This window comes from Mixophyes fleayi, chromosome 6, assembly GCF_038048845.1.
Source record: "Mixophyes fleayi isolate aMixFle1 chromosome 6, aMixFle1.hap1, whole genome shotgun sequence".
NCBI lineage: Eukaryota > Metazoa > Chordata > Amphibia > Anura > Limnodynastidae > Mixophyes > Mixophyes fleayi.
This window is the reverse complement of record NC_134407.1, coordinates 78,649,407-78,665,974: the sequence shown is the minus strand read 5'-3', so window position 1 is coordinate 78,665,974 and position 16,568 is coordinate 78,649,407. Positions and strand designations below refer to the sequence as shown.

General features: G+C 42.5%; 1 protein-coding gene across 4 annotated transcripts in view; it reads left to right on the top strand.

The window, feature by feature from the left end:
* LOC142161366 (cytochrome P450 2C20-like) overlaps positions 1 to 16,568 on the top strand; it is a 131,754-nt gene that overhangs the window by 93,218 nt on the left and 21,968 nt on the right. For all 4 annotated transcript variants that reach the window (XM_075216920.1, XM_075216922.1, XM_075216921.1 and 1 more), the window contains 2 exons: positions 2,139 to 2,280; positions 6,168 to 6,355. In XM_075216920.1, the coding sequence (XP_075073021.1) occupies positions 2,139 to 2,280; positions 6,168 to 6,355 (330 nt within the window). The remainder of the gene's footprint in view (positions 1 to 2,138; positions 2,281 to 6,167; positions 6,356 to 16,568) is intronic.

Sequence of the window (16,568 nt, the reverse complement as noted above, 5' to 3'; positions counted from 1 at the left end):
CACGATGGCCATTAAAATAATGCTGAAAAACCCTTTGTAGTTGTAGTAGAAAGATCCACTGTTTGATGGTGGCATGATTCGGTCATGTTTGCCATCAATAGCACCACCGCAATTCCATAGTCTCTCAAAGTCTTCCGCTATCACTTTCCAGTCTGCTTCGCTCAATGGGAACTGAAACATAAAGATGTGTACATAGTTTACATTTAAACATGCATGCAATTACATCCCCTCATTCGTTTGCTCTTTTGCAGCCTGCACTACTGTCTGATGGGCTCCTGCTGGAAGTTGAAGACTCGGATGCTACAACAATTTATCCCACTCCACGTGAAAGCCAGCTAACTGCAGACAGGCAAGATGCGACCCAAGGTGGTACACCAGCAAAAATAAATCAGAAGTGAAAGAGACGCAGATACATGAAATAGCAGAAAGTGATGCACTGGCAGAAAGGATGCTTGATTGCGCTAACAGTCTGCTAACACCAAGAAAGGAACAGGACACATTTGAGTTACTCGCATCAATATTAGCTAGCAAAATGAGAAGTAGTAGCAAGCGCATACAAACTGAAATGGAGTGGCTGCTGTGCGACGTCATGTGTAGGTCTTCCACCGAAGATTTGTGGCCGGACACATGTCTTTCCTCAACTAACCATAGACACCAACAAGCATACACATTTCAGACCATGGGTGGACAAAGCGGCATGTCTCAACCTTGTATGACATCCACGCCATTACCATCAGTAAGGATGCCACATTACGTTGGGGACACACCTGGTATGGACACAAGCGAAATTTTGCACTACCAACATTTATAAACTGTTGCGCTGGTCCTAACAATTTATGATTTGCACATTCCAAGTTAAATGTATTTTTACAACGTTAAATATGTTAATATGTAAAACGATATTTTTACAATAAATACTGTTGCTTTTCACAAACCTTCACACTGAGTACTTCAATTATAGCATCACAGGTGTCAGGTATTATCATGCCAAGAGTTTGAGGTGAAATAGCCATGCTGTATTTCAGACCTGCCAGTGTTCTCCCTGTTGCCAAAAAACGTAGGGTTGCCACCAGTCTTTGCTCTGGCGGTATGGGTCTCCTTAAATCGGTGTTCTCCCTCTGGATGAGAGGGGTTACAAGTTGGAGCAGTTCCTGAAAAGTTGAATCATTCATACGAAGAAAATTCTTGAAATCAACAGGGTTGTTGTCTCGTATCTCCTGTAGCAGGGGCATATAGTCAGGGCCATCTTTTCCATTGGGCACGTTGGGCAGCTGCCCGGGGGCCCCACGGACAAGGGGGCCCCATAGGCAGGGCTCTTAATGAGAATAAATAATCCTGCAAAAGAAAAAAACCTGCAAAAAAAACCTTTAAGGGTCACTGAGCAAGTACATCTATCTATCTCTATCTCTATATATCTATATCTATATCTGTATCTCTATACATCTATATATCTATATATATATAGATATATATATATATATATATATATATATATATATATATATATATATATCTATCTATATCTAGGAGCCCCTGTGCACTGCTTTGCCCGGGGGCCCATAATGTTGTTAAGATGGCCCTGCATATAGCAGAACGTGTCTCTCCTCTTGAACCACTCTTTGCTCCAACAAGATCTATTCTTTCTCCTTCTTTCTCTTTGGTTCTGTACCAGCAGTCTTCTTGCCACAGTAAGCATGAGAAGTGCAGCTGCTTGTTCTTGTTTTGTAGCCATTGTACGTTTACAAATGGGAATGAATGAAGGGACAGTGTAGCCTTCTGTTTTTAAGCTGTTTTGGGAGTTAACTATAGTGCAGAGTCCGCCCCTTTATGCTAATGTCTCCGGTATCTCGTACATTTCCCCGCGAATGTCGCTGCAGTGTGTACGAAATTAAAATCATTGCTCACGACAACATGGCTGTAAAAGTCGCTAAAGGGATGTCTGCTCTTCCCTTTATCGTTCTAAACAAGGCTAGTGTGTATGCAGTCCATGGACCGAGCGATCGGACCATCGATCGCATGTAAAATCGCTCGGCATAAAAAGTTGGTCGAAATTTCTGTAGTGTGTACCCAGCTTTACTGACCTTAATTGAATGTAGTTCAGATTGAAAGTACCTCATTATTCTGGCTTTGAATTGCAGGTGAAAGAGCTAGCCAGTGATGAATTCTGTCAAGAGAATCTGATTGCTTCAGCCTTTGAATTATATGTAGCTGGAACTGAGACTACAACAAACACGATGCAGTTCGGTCTCCTGGTAATGATTACATATCCACATATCCAAGGTGAGTCAAAGTTATGTAATGAAATACACATAATTTCAGCTAATAAATAATATTTTAAATAAACGTAAATAATTTATTTTGTATTGGAATCCATTTCTTGGCATCACTTTTACTTCATAGAAAGAACCCTTGCCATCATTAACAGATGATTACTGTATTAAAAAGTGACAGGATGTAATTGAGCCATAAACGCTGACAGTGCCAGTATTTCCAGGAAAGTCCTGGAAAGAGGGTGTGGTATCGCCTAAAAATCTGCATGATTTGGGTAAATTGAGGTATGGCTTGGATGTGTTGTCTAGTTTGTCCATGATTTGTAATTAGGGATGTTGGCCTGGAACTGGAGAATATTAACTGGACTGGACTGTTCAGATGATTATGCTGTTTGGGACATATAACCACTTTTATTGACAAGAGGTTGTTTAGATATATATTATCCGAATGATTGCATTTTTGTGGATTAATTAACAACATAATTAGTAGTATATGCACGTGTGGACTGATTCATGTTTGGAAGCAACCTGCATGCAACTTGAGTTTAAAAAAATGCACAGGACACTTGAGCGGAATTCCGACCATATTAAATTCCAATCGGATCTCAAGACACGTTTCCGTTTTAAATCTGGGTGTAAGTACACTCTGCCTAATCGTTACTTGCCGTATGTTAACAGATAGAACTCATGCAAAAAAGTTGTCTTATATAATATAATATAAAAATATTTTTTTTATTAAATGCATAAATCAGTATGTTCTTTATGCGTACTGTATATACAATGTGTTTTTATATTATCTCTTCCTTGCATACAAATTTTCTTTGCTATCTATTGGCACGCATACATGTAGTTGGTCGATGCCATGACAGTCATCACCATCAGTCTGCACTTACACCTACACTGTAGCAGGTGCAAATGATTCAGATAAAGAAAACGTACTTCAGAGAAACCCAGGACTTTAATCGGCCACATCTGTACATTGCCCAAGTTTGTCAACCCCTATTCCACCCTTCAAGCTCTAGGCAGTCATAAGTGTAATTTGCGCTTAGATATAAATTGGTATGCAATTGGGTTCATTGGCAAAAGATCCATTTCAGAGCATGCGCAGAGCTATTTCATGTATTAATTTGAACGCAAAGGGACTTACGTTCAAACATTGATCATGTCCTCAGTGGCTACTTTATTATGAACACCTACAAGTACTCCAGTTTGTAAATGCAAATATCTAATTAGTCAATCATGTGGCAGGATATTTTAAAATATATTTACATGGTCAAGAAGTTTAGTTGTTGTTCAGACTAAATACCAGTGTTATAGCTTAGTTTTTACAAAATATTGTGAAGTCAAAGACATATGCCACAAGATCCAATTGTTCATTTCTTAATTTCATGCAAGCATGGTTGTAGCACTCTAACAAGAGTGTGAACCAGAAACAATGCATTTGAACAGTCTTATATACCTGTACTGTTGCTGGGCAGAGTGTGTTTTAGAACTAGTTCCCTATACAGAATTTGTTTTTGGAGGGGGGCCCACTACACATCTACTTTAATCTGGTCTTCTGGTACCTTGGTACAGACAAGCACGAAGAATGTGTGTTATCTCCCTCTTTGTTAGGCCTCAATCTATTCTCCCCTGCCGAATATTAACTTGTATTGACTATTTAAAGTATATGCACATACATATGCATTGATTACTTGAATTTATCCAAATTCCATTGTATTTCACCAGCAAGAGGAAGAAATGTGATATAAGTGACTTTGACTGTGGAATGACTGCTGGTGCCACATGAGGTGGTTTGCTGATCTCCTGGGATTTTGATGCACAATAGTCTCTAGAGCAGTGTTGCCTAACCTGTGACACTCCAGTTGTTGTGGGACTTGTAGTTTCACAACACCTGGAGTGTCACAGGTTAGCCAACAATTAACCTTAAGTACTGGAATTTCCTGAGTAGCCATAGACTTTGTCACTCACCAGACTGTGAGTGCTTCTTCCCGTGTATTTAGGAACCGTGGCCGTCCACCATCCTGAGGGTCTGCGCATGTGCAGCCCTTTCAAACCTTCAGTTCATGTTCCTTTTAGTTAATTGGCTGATCAGGCAACACTCCCTATATTAAGCACCTGTGGTCAATACCACGTTGCCTGATCTTGGAGTCTCATTCCCATGAGCCTCTGAAGGTGTTCCTGTGTTTCCTCGTGTATTCAGCTCTGCTGATTCCTGTGGTTTCCAGACCACTTCAACTCTCCTGTGTTTCATCGTGACTGTATTAGCTGATTCCTATCCGCTGCCTCCGTGCACTACAGCTATCAGCTCACTTCAACTCTCCTGTGTTTTATCGAGACTGCACCAGCTGATTCCTATCCGCTGTCTCCGTGTACCTGCAGTGTCCTGCTTGCTGCTACCCTTCAGTTCTATTCCTGTCTGCAGCCAGCTGATCCGCTCTCCGTGCTTCTACAGTGTTCCTGCCTGTGTCAACTCGCCTGTCTGCATCGGATCAACGCCTCGCTGCTTTCATCTCGTCTAGACCATCTCTACACTTCAGTGTTCTCCAGGTGTCCAGTCCTATATACTACTGCTTCCTGAGTATTTGTTCCCATCTCCGCTGGTCTACCTACCTGTGCGCTGCACCTACTTGATTACCGCTTCTGCCCTCCTGGGACTTCGGATCCTGCCGGCCTCCAGCCGTTCAGGTACCTCTGCACTCCTGTCTGACAGCCTGCTCCTGAACCACGGTATGCATACTTCTCATTGACTGTGCTGGTGTATTGCATATCTTGCTGGACTGAGTTGTTCTCCCCTGGAGTTTACTATCCGCTGAGACTATTGCCATCATTTGACTGTGTTACCTTTTGCCCGGATAGTTCCTGTGACTTTGTATTATTGTGCAGTGCTGTTCAGTCATTACTATATTGTGCATATCATCGTGGGATCAAGTTCAGTGTGCCCATGTATACTCTGTATTGCATTTCTCTCCCCGTGCTCCTCCTCACTTATTCAGTGGTACAACTTGCTAGAGGCAGACCACTGATCCCTGTTTCCCGAGTCACCTGTTTCTAGTATCCTTTCACATAGCAGTGGTACAACTTGCTAACGCAGACCACTGACTTCCCGGATACCTCCACCTGGATTCCATTCCTTCACATAGACAGCGGTACAACTTGCTAAACACAGGCCGCTGACTCTCATCACCTCCTCGTTGCTGCTGGACATTCCTCCTCACTATAGCAGTGGTACAACTTGCTACCGCAGACCACTGACTGCCCTCACGTTTCCTTTGTCCATTCAGTTCCTCGTGTATTACTACCTGTATATTACCAGTGCTGCTAGTCATAGACTTTCCACGAGCATTCTCTACCATCTGCTGTCTCCTGTTCCGTGATCACCCCGCTACCAGAGTACCATATTACCATCTATACTACTCTGGTAAGTCCATCACCTGGTGATCCCTGGATAAAGACTCCTAGTGCCCGTGACAGACTTTTTTTGGACGAAAATACTCTGTGGTCCTGCACTAATATGGGAACTCCTCTCGTTAAATGTGCCTTCTCCACACTTGGGATCTAATTTAAATGATTAAGTCCCACAAACAAAAATGTGTATTTGTATATGGGTATATAAGTAAGAGAAATGTAGACATTGCTCTGCAAAAACTAACAAGATCTCTCCAGCACCTTCCCTCAGTAGATGTAACATTTTTAACCACCACAGATATTAGATAATCCATGTACGTCATTGTAAAAAACGGACATTTGTGTTGAATAATCACGTAAAGTCATAAAACTGCATCTTAAATAAACTGTAAAGTGAAGATTTTTAAAGATTGACAGTGTGAGGTAGACTTAGAATGAGGAATAGTTTACTCTTTGGTTTATATAATTTTAATCTTATTCCATTTACAGACAAAATACAAAAGGAGATAGATACAGTCATTGGACCACACAGATTACCTGGAATTTCTGACCGGATCAAGATGCCTTACACAAATGCTGTGGTGCATGAGCTCTTGAGGTATGCAGACATTGTTCCAATGGCTCTTCCTCACATGGCGACTGAAGACATATACTTCAGAGGGCACACAATCCCCAAGGTGAGATATTTTAACTGCCAATCTTGTTTTTTGAGCAATTCAAAATCCTAAGACATTTTATATAACTATGTTAGACTGGCCTTGATCATTAAGACATTTCATGTTCTACTCAAGGACTACAGTTTATTGTAATTTAAACATATTTCTAATATGTTTCAAAATGGCCACAGTAAAGCTGGGTACACTCTACAGGCTTTTCAGCTGATTATTGTGCCAATCACATGATAAACGGCCGTACAGCCCGATATTGCATTAGTGTGTACACTGCAACGATAAACAATTAACATTCCAGAGCACATTGTATCATTTGATTTGATTTTTAAACAGGACTAAAAATCTCGTTCAATGATGGCTCAATGTTGTTCCAATTCTGCAGTGTGTATGCACTCATGACGGATAGTGTCCATAGATCTCTATAGAGTGTACGATCTTTTCAGTCAATGGTTATGACCAATGAAGAGCCCAGATATGAAGGTAACTCATGTAAAACCTGTATAGTGTGTACACAGGAATCGGCATGCTGATCGGGACTTTTTTTCTTCAGTCGTTGATAAAATCGCTATATCTATCGCATTGGGAGAAATTACTGTAGTGTGTACCAGGCTTCTCTCTTTTTTTCATGCACACTTCCAACAAGATGTGAGTTTATCTCTGTTGACTTTATTCTTACGGTCTTATTAAAAAAAAGGTAGGTAAATTTAAAATGTGGAGACAGATTTATAGTTGGGGTAGAGCATGTCCTAGATTAACTTTAAATTTCAGAGTGCAAATAAAGCTATCGAGTATTTGTGTGCTACATGAAAAAGCAGCCAGTACTTATGTGCAAAACAATAAATTAAATTGCATTCCTTGCATTGTAACATGGTTTGTCCAGGAGAAAACATACTCAATTTTTTGCTTTACCTTAATGGATATGTATAAAATGATTTAATGATCATATATGAACAGCAAAAAGTGTGGACCAGTACTGCTTCTCTCTGTGTGCTTTTTTTCTTTTCTTTTTTAAAAATCAAATATTTTTATTAATACATTTTTGTACAGGAAAAAAGATAAACATGTTACCCACTCTAGTGGCTAACTCTAAGCACTAACAATACTACTTAGTCTAAAAGCAAAAACATTGTATATTGTGATATCTTCATCATGGTGCAATAAACGGAGCGACTAAATTGTGGCGTAATTGCAAGTAGTTGTAAAATAAACAGTTCGGAAGGGGAAAGTCCAGCTGCAGTTGCGTAAATGATTTAAGGGTGCCATTTGTGTACATTTGGCCAAGGGAAGTGTGCAGCTATCGGGTTTTCTGGCCCAATGCTACCCACTTCACGCTGGCTGGCCACCCACGGGTGCCTCACTATGCCAGGGAAGTCTACCCAGTACCTTCTAGGAATCGTATAGTCACTCAGGCAATTGCAGTTAGAAAGTACAACAATACATTTATTGTATCAAAACCAATCACTAGATTATTAAATGCCAGGCAGGTTTACCACATAATCTGTCCCTTACCCCACTAGCTTAAGGAGCTACAGTCACCTGGATGTCCTGGCTTGACGACCCATGGATTTCTCTCAGCTGCATATGTAGACTCTACTAGAGAACGACAACTCAAAACCAGATCTTGCACCTTCCATGAATGAAATCGAGAATGAACACCACCTGTCCCCCTGGAGTGGCTCTTTATATCTAGGGTCAAATTCCTACAGTGTTTTCCCCTCCCTAGGCAAACCCATGGATCTATTCTTCTTAACCATTGGTCAGTGCTGGACTAGGGGGGGTTGGAGAGGGCAGTGAAGATGAGCTGCCCTTCCACAGAACCTCAACTGCTGGATGGCCTGTCTGGAATAGTCTTCTGAGAACAATGGACACTAAATAGTTTAGCCCCGCCAGTATCGTTCAACATGGTCCCTACCCATAACCTCCTGGCTTCACATTAAAGACAATGCCTAACAACCTCATTGCCACCACATGAATATACAATACACAATATACATATTTACATTGAGCTACAATGTCCCCTTAGCCACATGTAATTAGACAATGCAGTTGTAGTCCGGTGACCTCTGGAACAAACGCAAGGGCTATAAAAAGTACTTGCTATAATCCACATTATGTGAGAAACGAGAAACACAATGGTTAGTGTTATCACACTTGTTTCGTCACAAGGAATTGACACCCATGGCACGCCAGTGTGGAAACTGAAACAATTTAAATAGCTCAGGGAAGGAAGAATTGATGCAGGTTGGGGTGTCAGAATCCAAATCCGTGCCGTCCAGTGCCTCTCACATCATATTCACTATAAACGAGGCCTGCCAAAGCAGCGGCAGGATGACGCTTGAACCCTGGTGTCTATCAGGACCTGTATGGGGGGCCTAAAGAACCCCGTTCACCTTCCAAGGAAGCCCACCAAGTCATCTGTCATAGAGTCACCGCTACAGGTGTGCCAGCTGTGCGGCAACATAGTAACATCTTAAGTTTGGAGGGCTAGACCTTGGAAGGCACGGGACTGATATAAATTGGTCATCTTGATTCTCATCCACTTCTCCCCAATGATCATAGAGGACATACTTTATGTTTGTTCATTTTTGTAAAGAGGCACCCAGGGAGATACACAGCGGCATGATGTAGAAGATATAAAAATTTGGGTTAAAGGACCATTTAATTAGATTAACTCTACCCGACATGGACAGGGGCTGTTTCATCCACGTTGAAATCTTGGCCCCAAGATAACTGATCACCGAGTTACTGATAACTGATTAACGGGTGAACGTTATGCGGTATATAATCAACAACTAAATTTGTGACCCATATCCCAAGATATTTGAATTTGAGTGCCCACTGCAGTGGTTGAGAGGTGGCAGGAGCCAAGGAGAGTCCCCTGCCAATAGGAAATATACTGTGTTTAGACCAGTTAATCCTCAGGCCAAAGAATCCGCCAAACTCATTCATAAGCTGCAGCAACCTGTTGAGGGATGTGTCTGAGAATCACAGAAATAGGAGCATGTTGTTGCGCAATCTTGTCCCCCGCCCTCAGGCCACATATCCCAGGATACTCCCGAATCACACACGCCAAGAGTTCAATAGCAATGGCAAACAGGGACGGAAAGAGGGGACATTGCTGTCTTACCCCTGCCCAGGTCGAAAGGTGAGTTAGTGTGGCCATTAACACAAATTCTGGCAATCGGTGCAGAGTACAGTAGCCAAACCCTGGTTAGAAACCTGGGACTAATTCCAAAGTTCTTCATGACTTCCCAGTGAAATTTCCACTCCACGGAGTCAAAAGCCTTGGCTGCAACCAAGGATACTGCCACAGCCTCGTCCCCATGACCTCCCGGCATCTGTAGGTTAGTAAACAAAGTTTTATGGCGGTGGATTTCACTGGCATAAAGCCAATCTGGATCTGGACTGGGTGGATCAGCTGGGAGATGACCTTGTTCAAACTCATAGTCAGTACTTTGGCCAGAATTTTGATGTCTGCTGTCATTAGAGAGATGGGCTGATAGGACTAAGGCAGCAGCGTGTCCTTAAATGGCTTCAGGATGAAGGATGATAACTATCAATGCCTCTGACAAGGACGTCGGAAAGGAAGCGCCCTCAAAAAATTCATTATGTGTGTCCAGAAGTTTGGGGATTAAGAAATTGCCAATTTTTTTGTACAACTCCATGGGTAACCCATCAACACCCAGCATCTTATTGTAGGGAAAAGATTGCCGGTTCGAGTTCCTCCACCGTGATGGGGCCTCGAGGCACACTGCAGCATCTAGCGCAAGCCTATGGAGGTGCACCCAAGAGAAATAGCCATGCAGTTGTGGAGTTGAGTAGCTTGCCCTGGAGGTGTAGTAATCACTATAATAAGTATGGATAACAGCAACAATCTGTTTGAAAGTGCATGATGCCTGAACAGTCTAAAATGGCAGAGATAGTGGCATTTTGCAATACTGTCCTGCCCAGGTATGCAATAAGACTCTTATTTTTGTCCCCTCATGCATACACAGCATGTCTGGAGAAGAGGAGCCGGCGAATAGAGTTATAGATGGTCAGCCCATGCCTTCTGTGCTGGGCAACTGTGACATAGATCTGTTCTAGATCCCGGCAGGTCTGTTCCAATCTAGACTCATGCACCCTAGAGAACCTTTTGTGTCCCTCCACTCTATTAACCAGGGTACCCTGGAGGAAAGCCTTAAAGGCATCCCGGAGGACATGGGGTCTAACTGTATTGACATTCATTGCCTAGATCCTTGTCTTTGGAAAAACTCTGTAAAAATCAATCTATGCCTACATTGTTGGGTTGATGCTCCGGATATTGCACATAGTGGAAACGATAAAATACTACTTGGCTTAGTCTCATTTATGAATCAAATTAATCATGAGAGGGAGCCAACATCAGAATGGCCTTTATCACATAAGTCACTATTGTGTGTTTGAACATTTCTATTACACAAGTTGAAATGCAGCAAGTAATGTGCTTTCGCACAGAAGTGTAAAAAACAAAATGCGTCCCATTTTAAATATTCTTTCGAAGACCAGCAAAGCAGGGAATGCCCGTAGGGTTGCACCATCTCCGCACCTTTATCTTTTTTAAACAATTATGACAGAACAATCTACAGAGACTGTCACCTCCCCTCCTGCTGTCCTTCTCCATTTGATGATTGTGAAATCTTGTACCCTTATTTGAACTTCAGATATCTGAAAGACTGCTCATCCATTTGGACTTTTTATGTGATCTTGAACCACCTAGGTTCTTAAACAGAGCCAGGTGGATTACCTCACAGTTATCGTGGACTCCATTCCCTTCTCGTCACATACACAGGAAATTAGCCGCTCCTTAAGCCCCTTCATTGACACAAATGCTTGCAAAGGGTTAAAATGAGAAGTTGCATCAACTGGGACTAGGGATCTCATTATCCAGTTTTGACCATTATTGTTCTTCCCTGAACGCTAGCAGACTTAGAGGCACCATGCTCCATCCGGAGTTGCTATTGGGTGTTTTCACCTGGTGTGGGACTGGAGTTCAGTTCTCTACCAAGCTGGTAGAGAGCTTTGACCAAGCGGCTGGCATCAGCAAGTAAGAAGAGAATCACTGCAACAGCTTGGCCGTGACTTATTATATCAATCTGTGGGCTAACAGTATGTCCGGGACTTTGTATTGGGGCTATGAGAGAGACAGCTTGGCCACTGATTACCACAAAATCTTCTTTGGTAAGATCTGGTGGACAGAAAGGTTTTATTGCTCTGTCAACATTCTCAGCACCCCTGACAACTTGGCCACTGATTACCACAAGTGCAATTGGAGACCTGCTTTTAACATTTAAGGTATTGGACTTACCAGCTTGGCCCAGAGTTAAGTATTCCCTCCATATTGGTTTACCACCATTGTGTCCCCATGAAAACAGCATCAAAACCACCTCTCCAAACTACAGCTTGGCCAAACACAAACTGCCATAAACTCCCTTAGCAGACAAGGCATAGTGGATTCTACAATATCTTAAGTATTGACTTAGCAGCTCGGCCCAGTGCTGTGGTCCTCTCAACATACAACATTCCTTACAGTCAGGACTACTGTGAATACAGCAGCTTTTCCAGGAACCACATTTACATAGGTTTGTATGTATTAAGAACTACCTATTTATGTAGCGGTTAAGGTTTAGACACATTGGGAGGTTATTGAGTGTGATTTGAAGTGTTGGGAGCACTTGGGGCTTGATTTAAGGTGTGATATTCATTATTGGCTATTGATTACATTTGATGCTCATCATTTGTAATAATGATACTATTGTATCATTCCTCTCTCTCATTGTCTGTGTGATCCTGAACTCCTAGATACCAGGACTTCCCTCTGGGTCCCTACCTTAACATCCTGGTATCATCACAACAATCTAGCCCTAATCCATGCCCTGTACCAATACCTTAATCTGCCATCTCATTGGCCTACTCCTCTGCAAATGCTGCCATCTCTGCGTACAAATCCATGTTCAACCCTGTAAAAATGATTGCATGTCATCACAAAAGGGCAATTGGACTGTGGGTTGCACATTTGCATGTTTGCATATGTACAGTTGACCCTTTTTGATTAGTAAATCCTTACTAAATAAATGTATCACACTATGTGGTAGATTTATCAAACCTCCTAAAAATTAAGAGTGGAGGTGTTGCCCATAGCAAGCAATTACATTCTAGTGCATAAAATAAATGTATGTGTAATGGCAGAGTTTATCTGAATAATAGGTTGGCTACAAATTTAGAAATAGTTAAAACATTTATTTATGCACAATCATTGTCATGAGCCGCGGCGGCTCCGGGCACCACCGCAACTCTCTGCCTTCACGTCCCGGCCGTCGTCATGATGACCGGGACGTCACTTCCGGGTTGTCCCGGCCACGCATTCTGTGTGCTGCGCTGCGCTCCGGCATTCAGGACAGCCGGGCGCATTCGCAAATAATAAAGAAGCCAGCTGGCTAATGAACCTCCCAGGGCTGCCTTCCTCCCATTGGCCAGTGCTAGTATTTAAGGCAGGGAGGGGCAATCCTCCCCTGCCGGTTATAGTTCCCGCTTGTGCACACTAGCCTGCTGTGTTCCTCTGCTCTCTGACTACTTTTGGATGCTGACTACTGTTGCCGACCTTTGCCTTGTTTACTGACCACGATTGATTGCCTGTGCCCTTTTGACCTTCTTGCCTGGACTCCTACGCTGCTGATTTGCCTGTGACCCCTGAGCCCGGTTCGTGTACTGGATATTCTGTCTGCTGCCAGCCTCGACCCTTGCCTGGACCTCACTCTGATATTGCTCCTATCTTCTATCGCTGGGTTCTCCCCAGTCCGCGCAGAATTCATGACCCTCAGCTGTCTGCGGCCAAGTCTGTCCCCACCACTAGGGGCTCCAGCGAAAACCAGACTTCTGAGCAGACTCCGGGTTTTGTGTTGCTGGCTGTTCCTAACAATCATTTGAAACATATTAAATAACAATGTTATACTGTCATTAGGCTGAATGTCTACAGCTCATAGTTCTAGACAACATTATTTTCAATGTAAGCAAGTAAAATTTGTGGAAAATCCTTATAAGGTGGCTCCACCCAGTATGATTGAAATAAGAAATGAAGAGTAACTATTACCAGTTTTACGAAAGATAATTACTCATGACAGATATACAGTCCTCCCCTCCAATATCTCTTGAAGCTTCACCTGTAAAATGGAGTCCTAATTCTTGGTCCGGTGGCCACCAATGTGAAGTTTTAGAAAATGAGGAAATGAGACCTTCACTCCTTGTCCCAGTTTAGCTTGGATACGAGCCACAAATTGCTCTCTGTGGGTCCATAGTTAATGTGATGATAGAAGTAGGTCAATCAGCCTATTTCTCCTGACATATCCATATTTACTGACTTGTTTAAAAAATAATTTATCTAGTACATTCTAAAAAACGGATTTGTTGTTATGAGCAACATCTCCACTTTTTCTTTTTATAAGGTTTGATTCCCCTAAATCCTAACCATCCAATGCCCCTGGCCAAAGGGAAGATGGAAAAATTATGAGCTGAAGCACTCTTACTGGTGCAATATAGAAAGGAATGCCCTACAATCCACACCATCATGAGGTCCCAACTACAACCTGAAACACAAAGTAATGGCATGACCATCCACAAAGGCACTAAATAAGCAGTTAAACACAGCTGGCCTAGCAGGGGGAAAGGACTAACGAGGTGACCCATATGGAGGTAAAACCATAAAAACTTTGAAGGGTCACAAGCCATCCAGGACCTTTCTTCTGAGGAAAAATAAGGCAAATCCCTCCATGCCCACTCTAAGCAAGGCAGGCAACTCATGTCATGGGTCACCCCAGCAAGGGAAAGGGAACAAGCATCATCGCTCATTATGCAGCCTAAAATATTTCTCGTAGCAACTAGACTTCTATCCAGCTCCTAATATTTTTCATGGAATAACCCTCTATAGCCTCAAATGTGGCAGTTCTTCTCCTAAAAGAATGAGTGTCGTAACCACCCCATCGAAGACCAAGCCAATATAAGCACCTTTTAAAGATCACCTGGAACTGGTATTTAGTCAGAGGAGTCCCATTTAAATGCCTAAACCAGTTCCACCTGCCTCCGGTCTCTTCTCCATATAAATGCAAGCCAAGCATAAGGGGCAAACCTCTCCTAACCAACATAATCCAACTCCCTCTAATTAGCTAGTCAGTTTTTGATCTGTGGATCTTACAAACCAAACTATGCCCATTAAAAACCACATTCTTGGTCAGCAAACCTGTACCATGTGACAACTTGAATGATGCCACCTATTTGTTAATTCAGAATGGTCCGAAAAAGGACATTGAAAAAGCTAAGCTAAATATGCAAACCTCAAAGGCGTCAGATGCAACCATTGCCACTGTGTCTATCAGTTTCACTAAATGATTTTCATCAACTGGCTGCCTCCTCTCCCCCACTACAGGTGTAAGTCTTTCCTAGCCTCTTAAGGCCTTGTTGATGAAAAAACTCGAAACCATACAGGCCCTGGACCTACCCAAAAAAACGTCCTTGGCAAATGCCAAAACAAACTGTTCCAGTTTCTTATATCATTGGCAATTTAAATTATTGTACAACCCCCACTCTTTCCAGGCCTACATAAATCTCTTCAAGGTAGTGAGGGCCAACGCTCTCTCGGCCAGATTTTCTATGTCCATGGATAATCTGCCATACACAATCATGGCATAACAAACCAACTTAATTTGCTGCTAGTGCAACTGTCCTAAATCTAACACATCAAAGAGTGATAAGGCATTAGCTATAGTGTTATTTACCCCCGGAACATGTTGCACTTTCAAATCAATATTGACATACAAACATTTAAGGACCAAGTGCCTAATCAACTTAATCGCTGGAGAGGAGAAGACTCACTGGTTATTTAATCACTTGAATCACTCCTAGATTATCACACTAGAACATTAAGCTCCTGTCTCACAACCACACCGCCTCATAATTTGACAGCCACTATGACTGGGAATAATTCCAGTGGGATCAAGTTCTTTGTGAGTCCCTCCTCATGCCAATCAAGGGGCCAAAGCTTAGCACACTAATCCCCATCAAGGTAAACCCCCAAGCTTTCAGAACCAGCCGTGTTTGCAAAATGCTGTAGGTCGCCATTAGATGTGGGAGGCGGAACCCACAAAAAACCCCATTAAAGTGTTGAATGAAAACTCACCATATCTTTAAATCTTCCTTTATTTTCCTAGACCAACACCATTGCTATCTCCAGCTTCCGACAAATTATTCTACCTATCGGTATGACAGGAAAAATTCAGCAGGCTTAAGAGTAACTGAACCTGTTTCAGGGTAACTTTTTGCTAGCATGCTCGAATACCTCCATAGGTTCCTCACTTTAGACACCTTTTCATTTGGCAACCTGCAACAACCTGTCTGCATGTCAATTTCAATCACCAAATATGACAGTTTAAGAATTGGACCCTCAGTTTTTTCCACCACTATGGGCAAACACAGAACCATGAACAAGGCCTTAGTTGAGAACAAAAGCAAAATAGCAATCTGAAACCCCAGGACCTACCAACAAACAAACATTCAATGACTGCGCCACACCATGGTATTCTGTACTTGTCACTATGCACCAGACACCGCACAGCCCATGGGCAAGCATTTATCAACATAAATCCCATCATTAAGCTTAAAACTCATAAATTAAAATTAATTGGTGTGCAGAGGGAGAAGATGAAAACCTGATTCCACATATAGCTTTGCCATCAGCGCTTCTTTCCCATACCCTTTAACCAGCTCCATTGCATCCTCAAGAAAGTGATACACAACCATACAGACAATCTCATCAATTGTATAATTCACAGACCTCCTTGAAGGTTGAGACAGGTGTTGGATCAGTCAAAACTTGCCCTGCTCCTTCTTGGGCACTACTCCCACCAGGGACAAAATTAAACCAGGTACAGGGATGAACTGACATGGGCAATACATTCTTCCCAACTGAACTTCTCACAATATTTTGGCTTTAACAACCTCTGGCATCTTCCAAGATGACTTTAGTTTGCGTGGAGAACCGTTCCAAATATCCCCTTGAATAGGCAGTTGAAGCCACATGAAAATCCCTCATACAAGAACCGTGCTGCATCTCTATGGGGATACTAGCTCAGTCACTTAGATACCTCATCCAACACAACTGGAGAAAAGTCTTTAGTGAGGGGGACCATCGGAGCCTGCACACTCAGCAGGT